Source organism: Lathamus discolor, chromosome 2 (genome assembly GCF_037157495.1).
Source record: "Lathamus discolor isolate bLatDis1 chromosome 2, bLatDis1.hap1, whole genome shotgun sequence".
Classification (NCBI taxonomy): Eukaryota; Metazoa; Chordata; class Aves; order Psittaciformes; family Psittacidae; genus Lathamus; species Lathamus discolor.
The window spans coordinates 139,418,618-139,437,683 of record NC_088885.1 but is presented as its reverse complement, the minus strand read 5'-3'; the positions used below and the strand labels follow the sequence as shown (position 1 = coordinate 139,437,683).

The following is a 19,066-nucleotide window of genomic DNA, read 5'->3' as shown; positions in this document are numbered from 1 at the left end:
TTGCACAAGTGGTGCATGCCCTTTTTGTTTTAGTCGTTTGTGTTACTCAGCAACTCAAATATATACTTACATCTACATCTCTGTCTGTATACATGCGTATTATAAAAAATACATATATGATGGTGTATAATGTATGTTTGATTGATAAACTTGCTGCAGTATCCTGTTCAAATCTTTTTACGCTGATTGCTAAAGAATTTCTTACTGCTGGAACTTTAATTTGATTTTTAACTCCATGGCAATTCCTCTAAAAGATGTACTCAGGGCAATTTTTCATCTGAAAAGTGCAGTCTGCTGTTCACATTTAACATGATAACAAACTTACTTAGAGTTTTGTCAAACATGTTAAGAATAATGTGGAAGAAAATAAAAAAGTTCAGTATGATAGGCTTAGCTGTTTTCCATTTGGTTTTGGATATTTGAGACTTACTTGGTAGGAAAATCAAAGAGCTGAAAATGTCCTTAAGTTGAAAACTCAAAATCCCTGCCACTTCAACTCTAGCATTTTACAAGATGCATTTATTACTTTTTTAATATATTGTAAGATTTTAGTTTTTTTTTTTTTTTTTTTTTTTAGAAATGTTGTTTGATTTTGAAATGTCAGTTAATGGTCATAGAATTACCTATGTGTTGGTAGTCTGCACTGTCCCCATTTCTTACTAAGTTTTGAGGTAACATACCTGAATAGTCATAGTCAGTAGTTAAATAAACTCACATCTTCGCCACTTCCTGGCCTGAATTGTCAGTATCACAGGTTAAACATAAGTTTTGCTTTTCTCTGTAAATTTAGTAACTGTAAAATAAGAGGTATTGATACTTTAAATATGTATTGGGCTGCTGCTTTAGTTCCAGTGTCATGTTCAATATGTCTTTGCTTGTATATAATATTATTATATCTAATGTAAGGCTTATTATGATCTCAGAATGCATACCAGAGGATGTTAATGTTAACAGTAGTTTCCTTACAAGTAGGGGTGATTTAATACAATAAGTGATTGAGATTTTGTACCGGCTGACTTGAATAGTTGGAGCTGTGGCTTTAAGTCTTTTCCAGGCAATAACATACTCCTGGAATCTGCTTGTCCCCCCAGAATTCACATATTGAAATCTGGCAAATAAGTGTTTATCAGGGAATTGCAAAATTCACACAAAATGCTTATAAAGCTATGAAGACACAGACTTTTTCAATTAAAGATGAGTGGTTCAAATTCAAACAGTCAGTTGTGTCTGTTAGATAACGCTTTAGTAGCCTGTATGAAATGAGATCTTATTGGTCATCATCTAGTTTTGGAACATATTTCATAATGCTCAAACTGCCAGAAATGAATACAAGTCAAAGTTCTTGATCCTTGTTTTTTTAATGCAGTGAAATCCATTTCTTTAATACGCAGCTTGCAGGCTTAACTTTCTGAAGTGTGATCGGTGACATTTTTGTAAGACTGGGCATATTTATTCTACACCAGTGAATTTTAGACTAGTATTCACTTAAATATTTCTTACACTAATGTAGGGTTCCTAGGTTTTATATATAGACAAGGTCCTTAAAAACAAGCATACCAGTCACTGTCTGAAGCTGCAGCTTTTTAGATCGAACTTGGTAGGTGGCTAAATGGGTAGGAGAGTAACTGTGCGAGTAAAGTAGGTGAGTACGTAATGAGAAGTACTCTACAGTACTTTGATTTTAGAGTGTGTTCATTCTTATTTTGTATATCTCTCAAGTGCACTTACAGACTATACTCTTGCTGTTACTGATTGCTTACAGATGTGTCTTGCCTAATGTTTTCTTCATGAGGATTGACTATTTTTTCTTCCTTTTTTTTAAGAACTCGGGAACTTTTGGAACTGGGTCTTGACAATGAAGATTCAGAACATGAAAATGATGATGACACCAATCAAAGTGAGTGTACAGATACACTTCTGTAGTATGCAAAAATACCACTTATGCTTTCTTAGCTTTTTTTTCCCCTTTAGCTAGTTGAGAATTTGAATAAATTTTGCTACTTGTATATTACACTAAAGTTGGGTTTTTTGAAAGGTTTTCTTCCCATTATTCCTTGCCAAATTTGTTCTGCCATTGCCTGTTCTCATTTCTGGCCCTTCTCTTTGTCATCTCTTACTTACTCTATACTATGACAGGATTTAAAATTTGGTTTGGAGTTAAACTGATTTTTTTGATGTGATGAAACTGCTGCTGAAAATGGTGGAATATGTACTCTGTGCCAAGTGTATATAGATTAGGAGTGCGTGTTCAGTAAAATTAGTTACAGTAAAAAGAATAAAAGTCATAACTGCATCTTAATAAAAATATGGAATTTGTGGAAGCATCCTGTAGAAGTATTAAAGCTCCTCCAGCCAAGTAGCTGAGAGGGAAGCGTAGTAATATTTTGGTATTTTAAATCCTTTGCTTTTATAACTGTGAAAATTGCATTGTAATCTTCTCTGATATTTAGGTGCTACACTCAACGACAAAGATGATGACTCCCTCCCAGCAGAGACTGGCCAAAACCATCCGTTTTTCAGACGATCAGACTCTATGACGTTCCTCGGCTGCATTCCACCCAATCCTTTTGAGGTTCCTCTGGCAGAAGCCATCCCATTGGCAGACCAGCCTCATCTATTACAGGTGACATCAGAGATGATGTTCTGGAAGAAAACTGCAGTTTGTTTTTCCACTTCTAACTGAAGTATATTATTTACCCAGAATGCTTCTGTTAATTTTCAGCCAAATGCTCGCAAAGAAGATCTGTTTGGCCGACCAAGTCAGGGTCTGTATTCATCTTCTGCCAACAGCGGGAAGTGCTTAATGGAAGTCACAGTGGATAGAAACTGCCTTGAGGTAGATTTAAAGGTTTTATTACTTTAAACATTTGAATCTACTACCTTCATTCCTTAAAAAGACGCTTCAGTATTTTCAGTGAGAATTTTAAGTGGCTTTCAGAATAATTTCAAATTAAGTAAGTGTGAAAGTACATGCGAAAACTTGGACCTTTTATTGAAAGTATGGGTTTGGGTTTTTTTGTAAATGTAGGAACTTTTATAATTACTGATTTATAGCAGATTTCAGGCATTATTTTCAAAGGCTGCAGTACGGTCCCAAGTTAATTTTAAAATGCCAATTATATCATTATTTGTGATAAAAAGACTTTAATATTCCTATATCCCAGTAAACTGACTTGCCTACAGACTGAGCATTAAATGGCAAGCATGAAGGGGGAAAATGTGTGGGTTTGTAGTTGAAATGATTGAGGTTATTGTGTTTAACAGGTCCATTACAGTGCTCACGCTTATGAGGCTTAAAAATTACATGTATCCTGAAAAAGGCTTATAGACTACTTTGAAAGTGCAATTAAATTTTACTTCTCCTCTTTAGGTTCTTCCAACTAAAATGTCTTACGCAGCCAACTTAAAAAATGTTATGAGCATGCAAAATCGGCAAAAGAAGGAAGGGGAGGAACAAAACGTGCCTACAGAAGAATCTGAGAGTTCAAAGCCAGGGCCTTCAGCTCATGATCTTGCAGCACAACTGAAGAGCAGCTTGTTGGCAGAGATAGGATTGACAGAAAGTGAAGGGCCACCTCTCACATCTTTCAGGTAGTTTGAGTTAAAAATCACTCTATGAAATATTACTGAGCTGACAAAAGAATATTTGGGACTCTGAAAAGTCTTTTGAACTTTAAATGGGCAGCTTTAGTTTGAATTTGGAGTTTAATAGTTTTAAAATGAGCAGTCAAACAGTCTTCAAGGAGGTCTGGGCAAACTATAGTAAAAGTCCTTTACTGCCTGGCTTCCTGCTACAGACCTACTATGCTGCCCTGGGTAGCTGATTTTAAAAACTAGAATTGACAGCTTGCCATGTGTGCAGGGTGATGCTGCCAGTGAGGGGCTGAACTGCCCGCACTTTGAATTACAGCTCTTATAAAAAAATATTGAGGTTTTGATTGAAGGGGGACCAATAACAGTAAATTCCATGGAGCAGTAAAGTTACGTGCTTTGAGAGTAATTTCTCTTTGGAAGGAAGATGTGTGTTTCAGCCGAAACTAAACCATTTCGTATGCTTTTGTCCACAAACTTACTGTACCGTGGTGGTGTTTATCAGAAATAAAGAGCTTATTTGAAGGCAGAGGGTGAGAAAAAGCCGAAGTACACAAACTGTGTCTGAAATTTAAGCTGATTTTGCTTCTCTGCTGTTTTTCCTGCCTTCTGTCAGGCCACAGTGTAGCTTCATGGGCATGGTTATATCTCATGACATGTTGCTGGGACGTTGGCGCCTTTCCTTAGAGCTGTTTGGTAGAGTATTCATGGAAGATGTTGGAGCAGAGCCTGGATCGGTATGTATTTTCGAGTGTAAGGGCAGTTCCTCTTAAAATTAAGTCGTGCATCTCCCTCATTCTGATTTTGGTTTTTTGTTTTTTAAGATCCTGACTGAATTAGGTGGCTTTGAAGTAAAAGAATCAAAGTTCCGCAGAGAGATGGAAAAGCTTAGAAACCAGCAATCCAGGGATTTAACGTTGGAGGTAAAAAATGTTAGTTTATCTTCTGAATTGTTTTCGTTAATTGAATTATTGCACATAGGGTAACTTGATAATATAACTTGCTAGGAGAAATTGTATTTCAGAGTCTGCAAGCAGGTGTCTTAAACTTTACTTTGTGAGCTGTGTTGCACTTTGTAGTTTTTTTTCACAGTCTAATTGGTGTTTTCTCAGTCTATGCAGAAGTGTCCAGAAACTTCTTGTGAAGCTAAAACTTTTTTGTGTTTTTATTTAGGTTGATCGAGACAGAGATCTTCTAATTCAGCAGACCATGAGGCAGCTCAACAATCATTTTGGTCGCAGGTGTGCTACTACTCCGATGGCTGTACACAGAGTAAAAGTTACTTTTAAGGATGAGCCTGGAGAAGGCAGCGGTGTAGCACGAAGCTTTTATACTGCTATTGCACAAGCTTTTCTGTCAAACGAGAAACTGCCAAATCTAGATTGCATTCAGAATGCCAACAAAGGTACCCATACAAGTAAGTGATGCATAGCAGTTAATCTACAGATAGCATTCGTAAAAGCCTTGGATTTGTTTTTTTACACTGAAGTACTTGGCATTGTCTCAGAGCTTTGTTAGCACAGGAACTGTGAAAATTGTGCATGTTACTTCTCTGGGGCAAGGAAATGGCATTCTTTCTGCTTCTAGGAAGCTCTTGTTTTTCTAGAAACAAGAGTCTGCTTTACATGCTTTCAATTCTTTTGAGCATCTTTCTCTCCAGTAGGTAATAATTGTCAAGATTTTAGCTAGTAGGAGCTTGAACATTTTAATATAACTGCTCCGTCTGGCTTGTCATGAATACATTGTAATGTTTTTGAAAGTATATATAACTCTTGAAGTACTTCAGCATTTGTAAGTTGGTACAAACACTTCAGGTTCCTTTCTTAAGTTTGACTGAACCCCAGTCACTACTTTTAAGTGAAGTGGTTCTTTGTCATTTACATCTTTCAAGCTGTCTTCTGAAGCTGTGTCCTCTTTACGCTGAAACTTAAGTAGGAGAAAGAAATACAAAGATGTTTATGAGGCTTTTTCCCCTTCAGGTCTGATGCAGAGATTGCGAAATAGGGGAGAGAGAGATCGGGAAAGGGAGCGAGAGAGAGAAATGCGGAGAAGTAGTGGCTTACGAGCTGGTTCTCGGAGAGATAGGGATAGGTAAGTGATATATTTTCAATTTGTTGGAGATACTTTGTCAAACAGAAGTATTGCCTTGGTTATGTTCAGGAAAGATACCTTTACTTCCTCAAATTAAAGGTGTCTGGCTTTCTTTACTTTCAGGAGCAATTTTCAGGGTAATTTTTTTTAAATTCAATATATACTTCAATTCTTTAAAAAATAATTATGCTTACTTTAGCATTGATAGATTATGTCTCAGCTATTTGCCATCCATCTGTCCTGCTAAAACAATAATAAAAAATTGTCTACTAGAATAAAACCGTGAGGTGGTTCACAAACAACATTTCCATTGCTGGCTTGTCTGACTGCTGTATCCAGAATACTAGTAGGACTAAAAGTCTCTGGTTCATTTATCTGCTTCTGTATCATTCTCTCCAAGCAGCTATGAGCAACACTACTATTCCAGCATAAAAGCTAATGCTTTTTTGCATCTGTGTGCAAATGATACTGTTCTAGATTTTTGTGTATTTCTTCTGAAATGAGTACAGAGTGCTCCAATTTTCTTAAGGGACTTTAGAAGACAACTCTCCATTGACACACGGCCTTTTAGACCGGCATCAGAGGGAAATCCTAGCGATGACCCTGACCCTCTTCCAGCACACAGACAAGCCCTTGGAGAAAGGCTCTACCCTCGAGTGCAAGCAATGCAACCAGTAAGCCTTACCAATTTCATATACTTGATATGTTGTTCTTGTCCTTTTTAAATAAAAAATAAATTTTCTTGTCCATTATTGTTTAACATAAATTATTAGAACAAGTAGGACTGTTCCTATATTATTTGGCATTTTCTTAAGATTTTGTTTCTGTAATATATCATTTAGCTTAGGAAGTGTCTTGCAATGAATTCTATATTAAAAATACTAAAACTTTCATAAAACCATATTTGAAAATGAGAGAACTGGAGGAGAATAGCAAGTCATATAATTCCTTATCCCCAGGCATTTGCAAGTAAAATCACAGGAATGTTGCTGGAACTGTCCCCTGCTCAGCTGCTTCTGTTACTAGCTAGTGAAGATTCACTTAGAGCAAGAGTTGATGAAGCAATGGAACTCATTATTGCACATGGCAGGTAAAGTATCAAGGATTTAGGTAAGAAATGAGAACTGATTTTGTGACCAAAGCACTTTGTGCTACAGCTAACTCTGATACACACAACTTATTCCTTGCTTTGTTGTATGTATTTTTCTTTGGATGAAAAACTTGTTGACTTTGGTTTAATATAATCTGTCTCATTTCAGAATATCCCAGTACCTTACTATGAAATTAAATCTGCCTTTATCTTTTTTTCCCTTGTCAAGGGAGAATGGTGCTGACAGTATATTGGATCTTGGATTGCTAGACTCTTCAGATAAAGTGCAGGTAATGAATTGTTGCACAAATTAACTGATACAACTGGATATTAAGTAAGTTTTATTTGAAAAACTTGAGCAACTGTAGCTCTCCTTTAGCATGCAAGACAAGAAGTATAAAATGTTACCATTAGGAAATATAATGGAAATTCTTAAGCAGCGGAACTTGAACCTTTGGGTGTAGTAGCAAATAACTTCTTGATGTGTGTCAGTAACTAGAATTAAGTATGTTCATTGCTATTCTGACTTTCAAAACAGGAAAATAGAAAGCGACATGGTTCCAGCCGCAGTGTTGTAGATATGGAATTAGATGATACAGATGATGGGGATGACAATGCACCACTTTTCTACCAACCTGGAAAACGAGGTTTTTATACACCAAGACCTGGTAAAAACACAGAAGCAAGGCTGAATTGTTTCAGAAACATTGGCAGGTATGCTACTATTAACTAGTGTAGTCTGAAACATGTAAAAGATGAATATACAAAATACCAGGGAGAGTACCAATGATCCTAGCTGCAAAATTTATATTACTTTTATGCTTTGTATTTCTCACTTGGAGCTAAACAGTGGGGAATTTGCACTGTGTGAAAACAATGTGAAGTTTCTTTTCCTGTTATTTTTATCTTTTTTTAACAATGTGGAAGTTTTATATTGCAGGAAATGCTTTGTTGAAATCATATATGTCTATGATTTTCTTTTGGGGATAGACAGGGCTGGAAAGCCACCTGCAGATTGAGTCTTAGAATATTTCGACTTTCCTAATGTGAGTTTGCTGAATGATCTCCAGTGTAATTTCTTTTGTGCTGAATCAACTCATATGCTTGTTTTCAGAATCCTAGGATTGTGCTTGTTGCAGAATGAACTATGTCCCATCACGTTAAATAGACACGTAATCAAAGTTCTTCTCGGCAGAAAGGTAAATTGACACAGAAATGTTAATTTTCTTCAATTAATGAAACTTCGTCTTGAAAACCTGGTTTTTTCTTTCGTGCACACATTGAGTAGCAGAGTTGATACTGGAACTGTAAGGCTGCCTTTAAATTTAATTTGAGGAATATTAGTTTTATAATTTCCTAGAGTTTGAACTGAGTGTGTGTACCAGGAGTCAGGTATTTGACTAAGATGGAATAATTGATAGTGGGTTAGCCCTTTACTGTCTTCAGAAACAGCTTACTTTCTCCTCTTTTTCTCTGCCTGAGACTGAAGACTTGAAGACGTAGTGTTCAACAGTACTAGGCAACAGCATGTCAGCTTTCTAAAAAATGTTTTCCTCAGTATTGGAGAGAACTCCTTGAATTTAATTGTAATTTTGTCTCAGGTGTAGGTATAACTTAATTCAGAGAATAATTACCTAAACTTTCAGCAAAAATGCTTCCCCACCTCAGAAACCCCTTACTGTATATTGCACTTTTCATGCATTAGTCGGTAGCATTGTGAGTTCTGTGCGATGCAGCAAACTTAAACCAAGGTTTGTTACTGCTGTTTTGTCTTTAAAAACTGTTGATCACATAATCAGTTATCCAAGATACATACAATCTTTGATGAAAAAGGGTTAATGGTATGCCTCCAAGTATCCCCTGATATCTTCCAAGAAGTATTCCCTTCTAATTATTTTCTTCAGCTTTTTCTTCAATTTGTATTCCTTTCATTTAAATGTCAGATACATTAAAGAGTATTTTAGGTTTAATTTAGTTTGTAGATGACTTCTCTCCAGGCTGATAAAGAACAAAGAAGCAAGGAATTACATAAACCAGCAAGAGTTAGACATTGGTATTTTAATTGTTGGAAACTGTGGTATGCAGTTGGGCCATGGGTTGCTTAAATGTGTCTATGTATCAGCAGTATGTATGTGTTTTAAGTGGAGGGGAGCTTTCAGCATTTTGGAGCAGCGATGCAAATTGTTTACAATTTCAGTCAGCCTCCATCCATCATATCTCTGTTATTTAGTTAATATGTAGAAGAATTTGTTTAAAAAAAACGCTATAAATTTTCTTTATAACCTCTATGCCTTTAATGGCAGGAAAGGCTTTAGAGGTCTGTCTTTACGTTCTGGTAATGCACCTCAGTTGAGTATTCCAGTGTACCTTCAGAGATGGCCGAATATATCAGTTTGACTGCCTTCATTTCCAAGCATTTGTATGCTTTTTACATGGGTGATGCAGTGGTTTATGCCAGTGCATAGATTAGGCACAGATCACATAATTTTGAGTATATTCTTGAACAACAGGAGTGCTTCAAATACTACTTTTAAGCATCTACTTTTTTTTTATAGGTGAACTGGCATGACTTTGCTTTTTTTGATCCGGTTATGTATGAAAGCCTTCGGCAACTTATCCTCGCTTCCCAGAGTACAGATGCTGATGCAGTGTTTGCAGCAATGGACTTAGCCTTTGCAATAGACCTGTGTAAGGAGGAGGGTGGAGGGCAGGTAAGCACAGAAAAGCCTGTATCTCTGTAGCTTCAGAACTGGACAGCTTCTGCATGCAGTAATGTTCACATAACCCATGTACTTGCCCGATGGGAGAGATAATGTTTTACGATTCCTAGATTCAAATACAGGGTGGTTCTTGGACACTGAAGTGTGGCTTTTCTCCTTGAAGCTGTTGTAGAGCCTACCATGAAGTCTGGATAGCATAGTCAGTCCTAGGGTATCTTTAAAGCTAACCTGTAATAGGAAATTTTGCTTGGTTTTAGAGGCATATTAAGTAATAAATCACTGTGCAGCATACTGTGTCTGTTGTAATAATCTTTTTTCCTTTTTTTCTTCTTTTTAAATGGGGCTTGTTACTTTGCCATAGGTTGAACTTATTTCCAATGGTGTAAATATACCAGTCACTCCTCAGAATGTATATGAATATGTCCGGAAATACGCAGAACACCGGATGTTGGTAGTAGCAGAACAACCTCTACATGTAAGTCTTTGGTGCAGTATTTTTAAGAACAGAAGAACAAAAAAATCTGTGAGTTTTCAGTGAGATAATTCTGGTATCATTAATAACAGTATTGCTACTCAGGTTTCATTTGAAGTCTTGACAGCTTGGTTAAAAATATTTAATGTCCTAATGTTTTGTAATGATACAGCTGTTTGTGCAGTACTGTGCAGACCAAATACTTTTGTAGAATGAAAAGTAATTTCTTTTAAACTTGATCTCATTGGTCTAAGCTTGTATATTCATTTCTTGAGCTCAAATGGCACATACTCTCCTGGAATTCTTGCTTTGTATTTAGCAGTGACTTTGTTACAATCATCTGTCACCTTTGATTTGTTTAGCCTTATAAACAGAGATTAAAAAGAAATTTCAAAATACTTACATAAATCACCTTGAACTTGTGACTTGTGTCCTTGTTTGAAAAGGAAAAATCAGTTACAAACCATACAGCTTTGCTTTTATTTTACTACCCTGGCAAGAGCCCTAGCAATTGGCTATAAAACTGAATTAAAAATAATTTGGATTTTGAAGGAAGAACTTTTTAAATAAAAGTTATGGAATTGTATATTTTTGTTACCAGTTAATGAAGGTCCAGTACTGAGAACTACTTACTGTCTGTCATATGATACTACCTCTAATCTTAGTAATTTCTGCTGACGGTGGTTTCCTGCTATACTTCTGAGATAGGCTAGCAGACTGCTTGATTACCTCTGTGAAGGTCAGCTCCACAGTTCTCACAGAAAGAACATGTTGCTGGAAATAGGCTACTTGATCTCAATGCGTGGCTGTATTAATAATTTGACTCTTGTTTATTTTAAGAGTTGAAAGCCATAATGTTTGTATTCACTTGGGAATTTCCTAAGACAAATTTATTCATACTTTCATTTTGAAAATGAAATTTCTAATCTTTTCAGGATTTTATTCATATATATGTATGTATAACATTTTAAAAGCAGAGTTGGCATGTGAGGATCTGTGGAAGCAAAGAAAAAGTAACATGCAGGATGTTTTTTGTAATGCTCAGTAGATTCATTGTAGCTCAGCAAAATACCTGAACTTTTTAGCATTAGAGAGTGTATTTGCTTCTGCTCCTGGTCAAAATACTAGTTCAAATCATTACTGCTTTCTTTGCAACAGTAGGTGTAGGGTTTCACAGATTGGTGCAGTTCTTTGTTTCAGAATATTTGAATCTCAGATGGCAAAGGTTTGAAAGAAAAGAACAGCTAGGAGACTAAGAATAAGGAATTCTGAGATAATGGGGGATTTCACATGGAATGTTTTGGTAATGCATTTATAGTCAGTCTGAAAATGATCATGACTGTAATGTGAACCTTGTGGTTTTTTACTTAAGGCAATGAGGAAGGGTCTCCTGGATGTACTTCCAAAGAATTCATTAGAAGATTTGACAGCAGAAGATTTCAGACTTTTAGTAAATGGCTGTGGTGAAGTAAATGTGCAAATGCTAATCAGCTTTACCTCTTTCAATGATGAGTCAGGTATGAAAGAACTTCCTCATTCAGAAACTCAGTTGCAGGGATAACTTAACACTGTCTGTTCTGCGTGGAGTAAAGTTACCAGCGTTAAACTACCTCTTCAAATTTGACATCACTTAAGAAGTCACTGAAAGTCCTAATACAGTTATTATTGGTTTTTACATACCTTTGAAAATGTTTACCTTCAACAGGGGTGTGGGGAGAAGCTTTCCCAGCTTTCCTGTCACTAGGTCTTAAATAAAAGGATTGTATTATTGGTAGCCTGTCTTTCCTTCTGAAAGTTCTGAGCTAACTTCAGAACTATAAATGTGATGGATACAGTCTGATACTTCTTGCATAATTTTTAAACTATATTTAGCTGTTGTTAGGCTTTTTGGGAGGGAGGGGTGAGGGTTATATTGAGGTATTTCAGAGTTAGCTTTTACATTCAGAAGTATGTGTATTAGTTTTGAAGTTACTAGTGTCTCCAATATCAGGATTTTATGAATGAGACTGTAGGTGAGATCCAACTTGCAGTACAGGTAAAACAGATTTCTTAATATTTACTGTCCAGTGCACCAGCTGAATTATATATCTTTTTTTATTTCATACAGGAGAAAATGCTGAGAAGCTTTTGCAATTCAAGCGTTGGTTTTGGTCCATAGTTGAGAAGATGAGTATGACAGAAAGACAAGATCTTGTAAGTTGTCTGTTCCCAGGGGAAATGTACAGAGGAACTGGAATAACTTTGGCATCATTACTGTTTTTAACTGTGTCTACCTGTATGTGAAAAGTTAAGGTAGCAAAGCAGCGTAGTAGGGTTTGATTAGACTCTCAGTTCTAGAAACATCAGATGTGAATCCTAGACCTTCCTTGCAGCTGAAAGTAAGTGCAGTGTGTCCTTATCCGTATTCACAGGTCTCTCATGGAAACAGAGTCTCTGCACAGTCATTCTTAAACTGTGTAACTGTGGTTTGGCAGCTGTGCTGTGGGCTAGTGGGGTCTTGAGGTTGAGTTCTCCTCCTGGATAATCTGTGTATCCCAAAGGCAATAGCTGTGTCCTCGCTTAAAGATGTCAGTAATGGCACTCTCTCAGAGCCCTTTATGAATAGCTGATGAAAAGCATGAAAGAACAAGATGCTGTTCAGCAGGGTTCATTTTGTAAAAGTTGTCTATAAATTGTGTTCATTGTATGCTTCCTAAAAACTTGTACTACTTAAGGTACTCTCTTTCCTTTACAGTTTGCTAAAAGGAAACAAGGACTAATCTGAAAAGTGGAAAATCTAGAACACATTTGTTAAGGCATATCTGTGGTTACAATTTGGTAGTGACTCTGCCCTGCAAGTCATTATATCACACTTCAGACAATAAACCAGATATTCTCTGTTGCTGCCTTTTTGTCTGTGCAGCTGTTACATTCTGTAGCCACTAACTTGTGAGATCTTTCTGATGCGTTTTGTATTGATGGCAGTTGCCATCTCCCCAGATCCATCTGGGGGCATGTGATTTACTGAAGATTTGTTGATGCAGTATCATTTTGAATGCTGCTTTTATCAGTTTTAACAGAAAAACATAAAATGAGCAGTCAAAGGAAGGAAGTGAAGGAAGCCACTACAAAACCATGTAGCATGACCATTGAGTTAGCTGGAATATTGAACATAGTATGATCAAACTTGCTGTGACTGTGCAGTTCTTTAACCTATCCTTACACAACATACAGGCAATACAAATTTTAGCCGTGTGCAGCAACATTTTAAATGCTGTCTTCTTTTTTCAGGTTTACTTTTGGACCTCAAGTCCATCATTGCCTGCCAGCGAGGAGGGATTCCAGCCTATGCCATCAATTACAATAAGACCTCCAGATGACCAACATCTTCCTACAGCAAACACTTGCATTTCTCGCCTTTATGTCCCACTCTATTCCTCTAAGCAGATTTTGAAACAGAAATTGTTACTCGCCATTAAGACCAAGAATTTTGGTTTTGTGTAGAGTATAAAAAGTGTGTATTGCTGTGTAATATTACTAGCTAAGTTTTGTAGATTTTTCCATTTGTCTATAAAAGTTTATGAAAGTTAATGCTGTCATACCCCTGGTGGTACTTTAAAGATTTAAATGCAAACATTCCTGTACTAAATTTGTAACATGAAGGCCTAAGGAGCACTGGCAAGATCTGATTGCAGCAGTTTGCTAGTCAGTAACTCCTTTGCCTAACCCCAGCCAAAGATGACAGCAGAACAATATAATTTACACTGTGATTTATCTTTTTGCTGAGGGAAAATATGTAAAATGTTCTGAAAATTCACTGCTGCCTTTGTGGAAAGTGTTTCAGCAAAGGTTCTTGTATAGAGGGAGTAGGGAATTTCGAAATAAAAAATTAAGTATGTTCTGTGTTTTATTTTAACTTTTTTTATTTTTAAATGGTGTTTAATTTGTGGTTGGCTGCAGTTGTGTATCATGTATATTGAACTTGTAAAAAGTTCCTGACAGCTCAGATCCCGGAGTTGGGATCGTTCACTTATGAAACCACTTTCATCGCAATTTTTGTTCTGATTGCATTGAACTCTGGCACATCAGATACCATCACTAATATTTTGCATGTAATCTGTAACCTTAGTGGCTTTTGTTTTGGTTTGGGTTTTTTTTTCCTGTACATATGATGAGGCCAATGCACAGTATTTCATAGTTCACAATCAACATTTTTGTATCCCTGTTTCAGTGAACAGACAGTCAGGAGATTGTTCCACTACCAGTTCTAACCTGACACTTGTACTACGTTATCTTAACTATGTAAACTCAGCCTGGGCACTTTCTGGTAACTGTAAAATGTTTATAAGATCATGATTATTGAAGATACATTTTGGAAAACTTTAATGTTCGTGAGCAGCTTAACTTCTTTTGTATCTAGCCTTTTTTTAAGTATCTTGTTACAGTTTTTTAATAAAGAAATTACAGACAAAATACCAAGTCATATTGAAGAAACAATAGTTTTTATTTATTTAGCCATTTATACTTTAGCTAACTGCATACACTAAACATAGTTGTTCATTAAAAATCTGGATTTTGTAACTGAAAAATTGACCTGCAGAAGATACTCAGCCCACATTTTACAGTTAGCAGAGAATCCTGAATGAAACGGGCCAGGCAACCCCTTCTTTTCACAGAATTGGTTTGAAGGGAAAGTGGCTTGTTCTGAAAACTCTCAAGGTAATTAGGTTAGAATAAAATTCCCAAAGTGCGTTGTAGTGGGTTCTGCTGTATGTTCACTTTTGAAGTGGTTGGTTGCTTTTGGGGAGGGCAGTCTTTGACCATAACCTAGGACTTGTTTTCCCTAATGCTTGAGAGATTTTTGAGAGTTAGGAAGTGATTAATAAAGGAAGGAGCTACTTTTTCTGTGTCAAAACAAGTATCTGAAAGCTTAGCAGGCTGAAGTACTGAAGGTTAAGAGCTTTGTGGTGGTGATGTTCTCCCTCTTTCTTGCTTCTCCAACACCATGAGTCCATGTTTGCGATTTTTCTTCCTTTTGTTGGGGAGAGATAAATTATCGTTCTGTTAAAACCCAAGTGGAATTCACCTTTGCCAGAGCTCCACTGGGTTTTCCTTTCTGTCAGCTAGTTGAGGATGACCAGAAGTTACCTGCAGCTGTGATTTTAAAAAAGCCTCTGTTTTCATCATTTATTTAGTTGCTAGAGGTCTGGAGGACAGCTGACATCAGAAATTCTGATCACCAGTTGCCAAATTGATGTTGAAAGTCCTGTTTTCTAAATAAGGCTGAGTGATTCAGACTTGTGTAGTTAAGCTGCAGATAACTGAGGAAACAAATGTAGAATTATTTCTGCATGTACTAATACCTCTTAATTATCTTAGAAAAGGGTAGTTTCAGTGTTTGAGGATTGGAGTCTAGTCGGGATTTCCTGTTGTGACCTCCAGTGTATCTTAAGTTCAAAACTGTATCAGATTTTACTGTGCTAATATCAATTAAAAATGAAAAGCAGTACAGCTACACAAGTTTAGCTGTAGTTGTATTAGTATAGAGAAAATTTATGCTGGTGTGGCTGTTCTCATATACTAAGGAGGATAGTTACAAGGGTACGAAGCAACATATGCCTGGATTTCTAACCGGTGTCATTATTTCCATTACCAAAAATGCCTCTAACTGAAATGTGTAAAGTAAGTAGAAGGCAACAAGACAAACTGTTTAGAATAGGCATCAAATCTACAGTCTGTAAAATAAAGCTCCCTCCCTCACAAAGCTTTGTGAGACTTGATGTATTAAAAAGTATCCAAGGCCCTTGAATGAAAGGCCATATATAAATGTAAAGTACTATGCGTGTATATATATATGTATTGTGTGTATATGTATATAAGTGTATGTGTATGTATAACATATAAATATATGTTATATGTATATATATTTGTATATAGCTTAAACATTTTTTTAAGTCCTGTAATGTATAGCTAGACAGAAATTATACAGATAACTCAGTAGCTCTCCATATATACACACACAAGGCATTCTGATAAGTGAAGAGGGACTCTAGAATGATTTATGCTGTCATCATTGACTTGAAATGTGTATGTAGCTTTATAAATAGCTTTTTTCCTCTGTATGGTATATTTAAACTATATCAAGATTTTAATAAGAAAAATGTTTATTAAAATCATACACCTCATCTCCCTTTGGCTTAAGCCCTTCTGTTAGTTCACTTCTAAGATGCAGAGAAACTAGTTAAAAGAAAATCCTGTAATGTTTACATTTTCAATAGTCCTAAATCTGTAGCTGTTCATAACTGATGAAAAAGGAGATAAAGGTAGCTCCTAATAAAACATTATCACCAACTACTAGACTAGTTTCTATTCTGAACTAGGGAGAGCTGACACCTTAGTGCTAACTACCAGGGCTAATTCTTGTTGGTTTCTGTTCTCAGCTGACTATATCCAATGCAGAAACAAATTTGCTTGTTCCAGCTTTGTTAGTTTTCCAGCAGTGAAAAACTGGATGGACTTGCCATCAAGTGGCCTTTCCCATCTGTTTGGTCTGGGAGTAAGTTTTCTTTCCTGCAAGTTAGTCATCTGGTCATTAGGTAACATGCAGTGAAAAAGCTGTAAAGTGGCAAGTCTGTGAATCGAAAGCAATACGCTTCTTGTGCAGCCGCAGTTGTTCAGGGAGCCAGAGGAAGGGAAATTTTCCTAATCTCTTAAACTATCTTTGTATAACTTGCACAATTGTATACAGAGCTGCTGTTTTTCGGAAGTTTACTTCTTCCACATATACACCCAAGGAGAAGTGCACAGAGGGCAGGGAGTGAGCCTTCCCTGGGCAGCTGGAGTGCAGGCCTAAAATGTGCCCAGTCCCCAGCACCCACCTCCCCTACAGTCCTGCTTCTCCCAGGGCGCCCTAATTCAGCACACCTCTTAGTCATGCTTAACACCGCATGAGAGAGTGTGCAGTGGGTTAGTTGCAACCTCCTCAGAGGAAGCTTGCTGCTGTTCTCCTTTAACTCCCTTTTATAGTGTCCTTATAATCTGTGGATCTTGTCTTGTGTGTGACTCTGTAAATGCCGTTTTGAGCTTTTCCTGTGTCTGTAATTTTTGCTTCAGTGACACTTGCTTTTCTCTGGCTTCCTCTCTCTAGGGCAAACTACGGCTGTCTATCTTAGTAGCTTTTATTCCCTTTTTCTTTTCAAGCTTTGTGTCATTTGATCTGAACTCTTCATATTGCCTTTTTAATAACAGGTCTGCCAAAACAGAACAGAAAATTATGCAAGCCTGGATTAACTGGATCTGAGTGTGTGTGGCATTTGCTTATCCAGAGGTCTGAATGTCCACACACAGATTGAAGTGTGTAGGTGAACGGGTCTAGCAAAAGCTCCAGAGACTCTTGAACTCACAGTGCTGGAAGTTCCCACATGGTCTGTATGGGGAGGACATAGAACAGGCATCACAACTGGAAGCTGGCCTCCATGTACTCATTGCCCAGCAGGACTTCTAGCATCACCAGGAGCACCGATGGGTCCTTTCCTAGTTGGAAACTCCTTTCATGGTTTTTATTTGGAACTCTTTGAGTAGCTTATGATTGAACAGATTTGCTGAATTGAACAGCATGGAGAGTTTTTAATTTTTCATATACCTGTTAAGGATTTTCTGTGGAGTTGTCTTTAAGAGGATAACTTTATATCTTGCTTGAAACACAAGCCTGTAGGACTTCTTTTGCTCCCATTTATCAATGGCGTTCTTAATATACAGGTATTTTTTGTTGTTAAGTATCACAAGTTACTATTATAGTAATATACCATTTAGTATAGCAAGAAACAGTTGCTCCTGTGGTAAAACATTTTGATATCCCTTGTCCAGTGACAATGGCAGCTAACACAAATGTGTGTGTTTGAGTACTGTAATCATGTGAGCCTATTGGAAAATAGGTTGCTGCCACAGCCTGTAGTTAGTTTTCTTTGCGAGGACTCTCCAAAGAAAACAGTTTTAAGTGAATTTCGCTTTAATTTATATATGAAAATTCTTCAATTTACCTGAAATGGCATTCATATAGAAAATGATATTTATAAAGCATTTTTAAAAGGCATCTAAACACTCCTAAAATAGTATCTTTTGGGGGAAGGGGAGGGAAGAGCAATTATAGTTTAAGCTGTGATGACTGTGTTTTGGATGCTTTAGAACATAAAATTTTGGGACATACTCTGTATCAGTAACTGACTTTGCCTTGCTGTGAAAGAATACGTTGCTGATACAGACTACATTTTTTTTAATTGTTTTTATTATTTTCAGGACTGCTAAATGCAGTTGTGGTGTTTTGGTTTTAGTGGATCATAATTACTCTGTTGGACAGAGCAAGTTTTAGGAATGCAAAGCTCTGCTGTAGTCCCATGAGCTCTGGGTCTGTCCAGAGGTGCACTAAAGGTGTGTGCTGCTGCTGCACCTCCATTAATTGCAGCTAGCAGAGCGAGAGCTGTTGTGAAGCCACAGGCCACCCTGCAGGAACGCCCGTTCTGGCAGTGTGCTGCCTCAGGACATGACAGTGGATGTGATCCTGCACATCAGAGTCCCTCCCCATGCAGAAACACAGCTCCTAGCACCCATGTTTGTTGTGAGCGAGTGCAGGAAGAGGCTGGTAGACCAGGACAGGGAGCTGGGTCATCTAGCCTAGGTCAGGCTTGCCTAGAAAGGTTGGACCAGATGATTCCTGAAGTCCTTCCCAACCTGGTATTCTGTAGTTCTGTGCTGCACCATTGGGCAGTTAGGAGCTAAGGAACGAATACAGCTTCTACCTCCTGCTGGAGAGCTTCTGAATACAACATCGTAGGTAGATCTGAGTAACCTGACATCATGTGAAATCATGCATAATGCTGTATTTGATGTGTATGATTATTCTGCTTGTAAACTGTTTCACAGTTCCACATGTGCTTTTCCATATTTCAGTGTCATGTACATGTTGTAACTAATTAGTGTAAACAAAGCTAACCAGTTGGTGGATTTCTGTGGAGGTGCAAGAGCAGCCAACTGCTGTTTTGTTAATCCTTGTGGTATACTTCCTTTGCAGTACTTTTCCTTTGTATATTAATCTAGGCATTATGTAAATAGCTGCTTGCTGTGCAT

General features: G+C 37.1%; 1 protein-coding gene across 10 annotated transcripts in view; it reads left to right on the top strand.

Moving 5' to 3' along the window:
* The window catches only part of UBR5 (ubiquitin protein ligase E3 component n-recognin 5), an 85,769-nt gene extending 71,343 nt beyond the window's left edge, over nucleotides 1-14,426 (top strand). For 9 of the 10 annotated variants that reach the window (XM_065668723.1, XM_065668724.1, XM_065668722.1 and 6 more), the window contains 18 exons: nucleotides 1,824-1,897; nucleotides 2,451-2,623; nucleotides 2,723-2,836; nucleotides 3,371-3,591; nucleotides 4,208-4,328; nucleotides 4,416-4,514; nucleotides 4,765-5,008; nucleotides 5,571-5,682; nucleotides 6,212-6,356; nucleotides 6,642-6,772; nucleotides 7,002-7,062; nucleotides 7,311-7,486; nucleotides 7,887-7,971; nucleotides 9,328-9,483; nucleotides 9,854-9,967; nucleotides 11,337-11,481; nucleotides 12,072-12,157; nucleotides 13,235-14,426. In XM_065668723.1, the coding sequence (XP_065524795.1) occupies nucleotides 1,824-1,897; nucleotides 2,451-2,623; nucleotides 2,723-2,836; nucleotides 3,371-3,591; nucleotides 4,208-4,328; nucleotides 4,416-4,514; nucleotides 4,765-5,008; nucleotides 5,571-5,682; nucleotides 6,212-6,356; nucleotides 6,642-6,772; nucleotides 7,002-7,062; nucleotides 7,311-7,486; nucleotides 7,887-7,971; nucleotides 9,328-9,483; nucleotides 9,854-9,967; nucleotides 11,337-11,481; nucleotides 12,072-12,157; nucleotides 13,235-13,447 (2,470 nt within the window). In that variant the 3' untranslated portion in view covers nucleotides 13,448-14,426. The remainder of the gene's footprint in view (nucleotides 1-1,823; nucleotides 1,898-2,450; nucleotides 2,624-2,722; nucleotides 2,837-3,370; nucleotides 3,592-4,207; nucleotides 4,329-4,415; nucleotides 4,515-4,764; nucleotides 5,009-5,570; nucleotides 5,683-6,211; nucleotides 6,357-6,641; nucleotides 6,773-7,001; nucleotides 7,063-7,310; nucleotides 7,487-7,886; nucleotides 7,972-9,327; nucleotides 9,484-9,853; nucleotides 9,968-11,336; nucleotides 11,482-12,071; nucleotides 12,158-13,234) is intronic. The other variant, XM_065668725.1, reaches the window with a different exon arrangement.
* The last annotated feature ends 4,640 nt before the right edge of the window (nucleotides 14,427-19,066 follow it).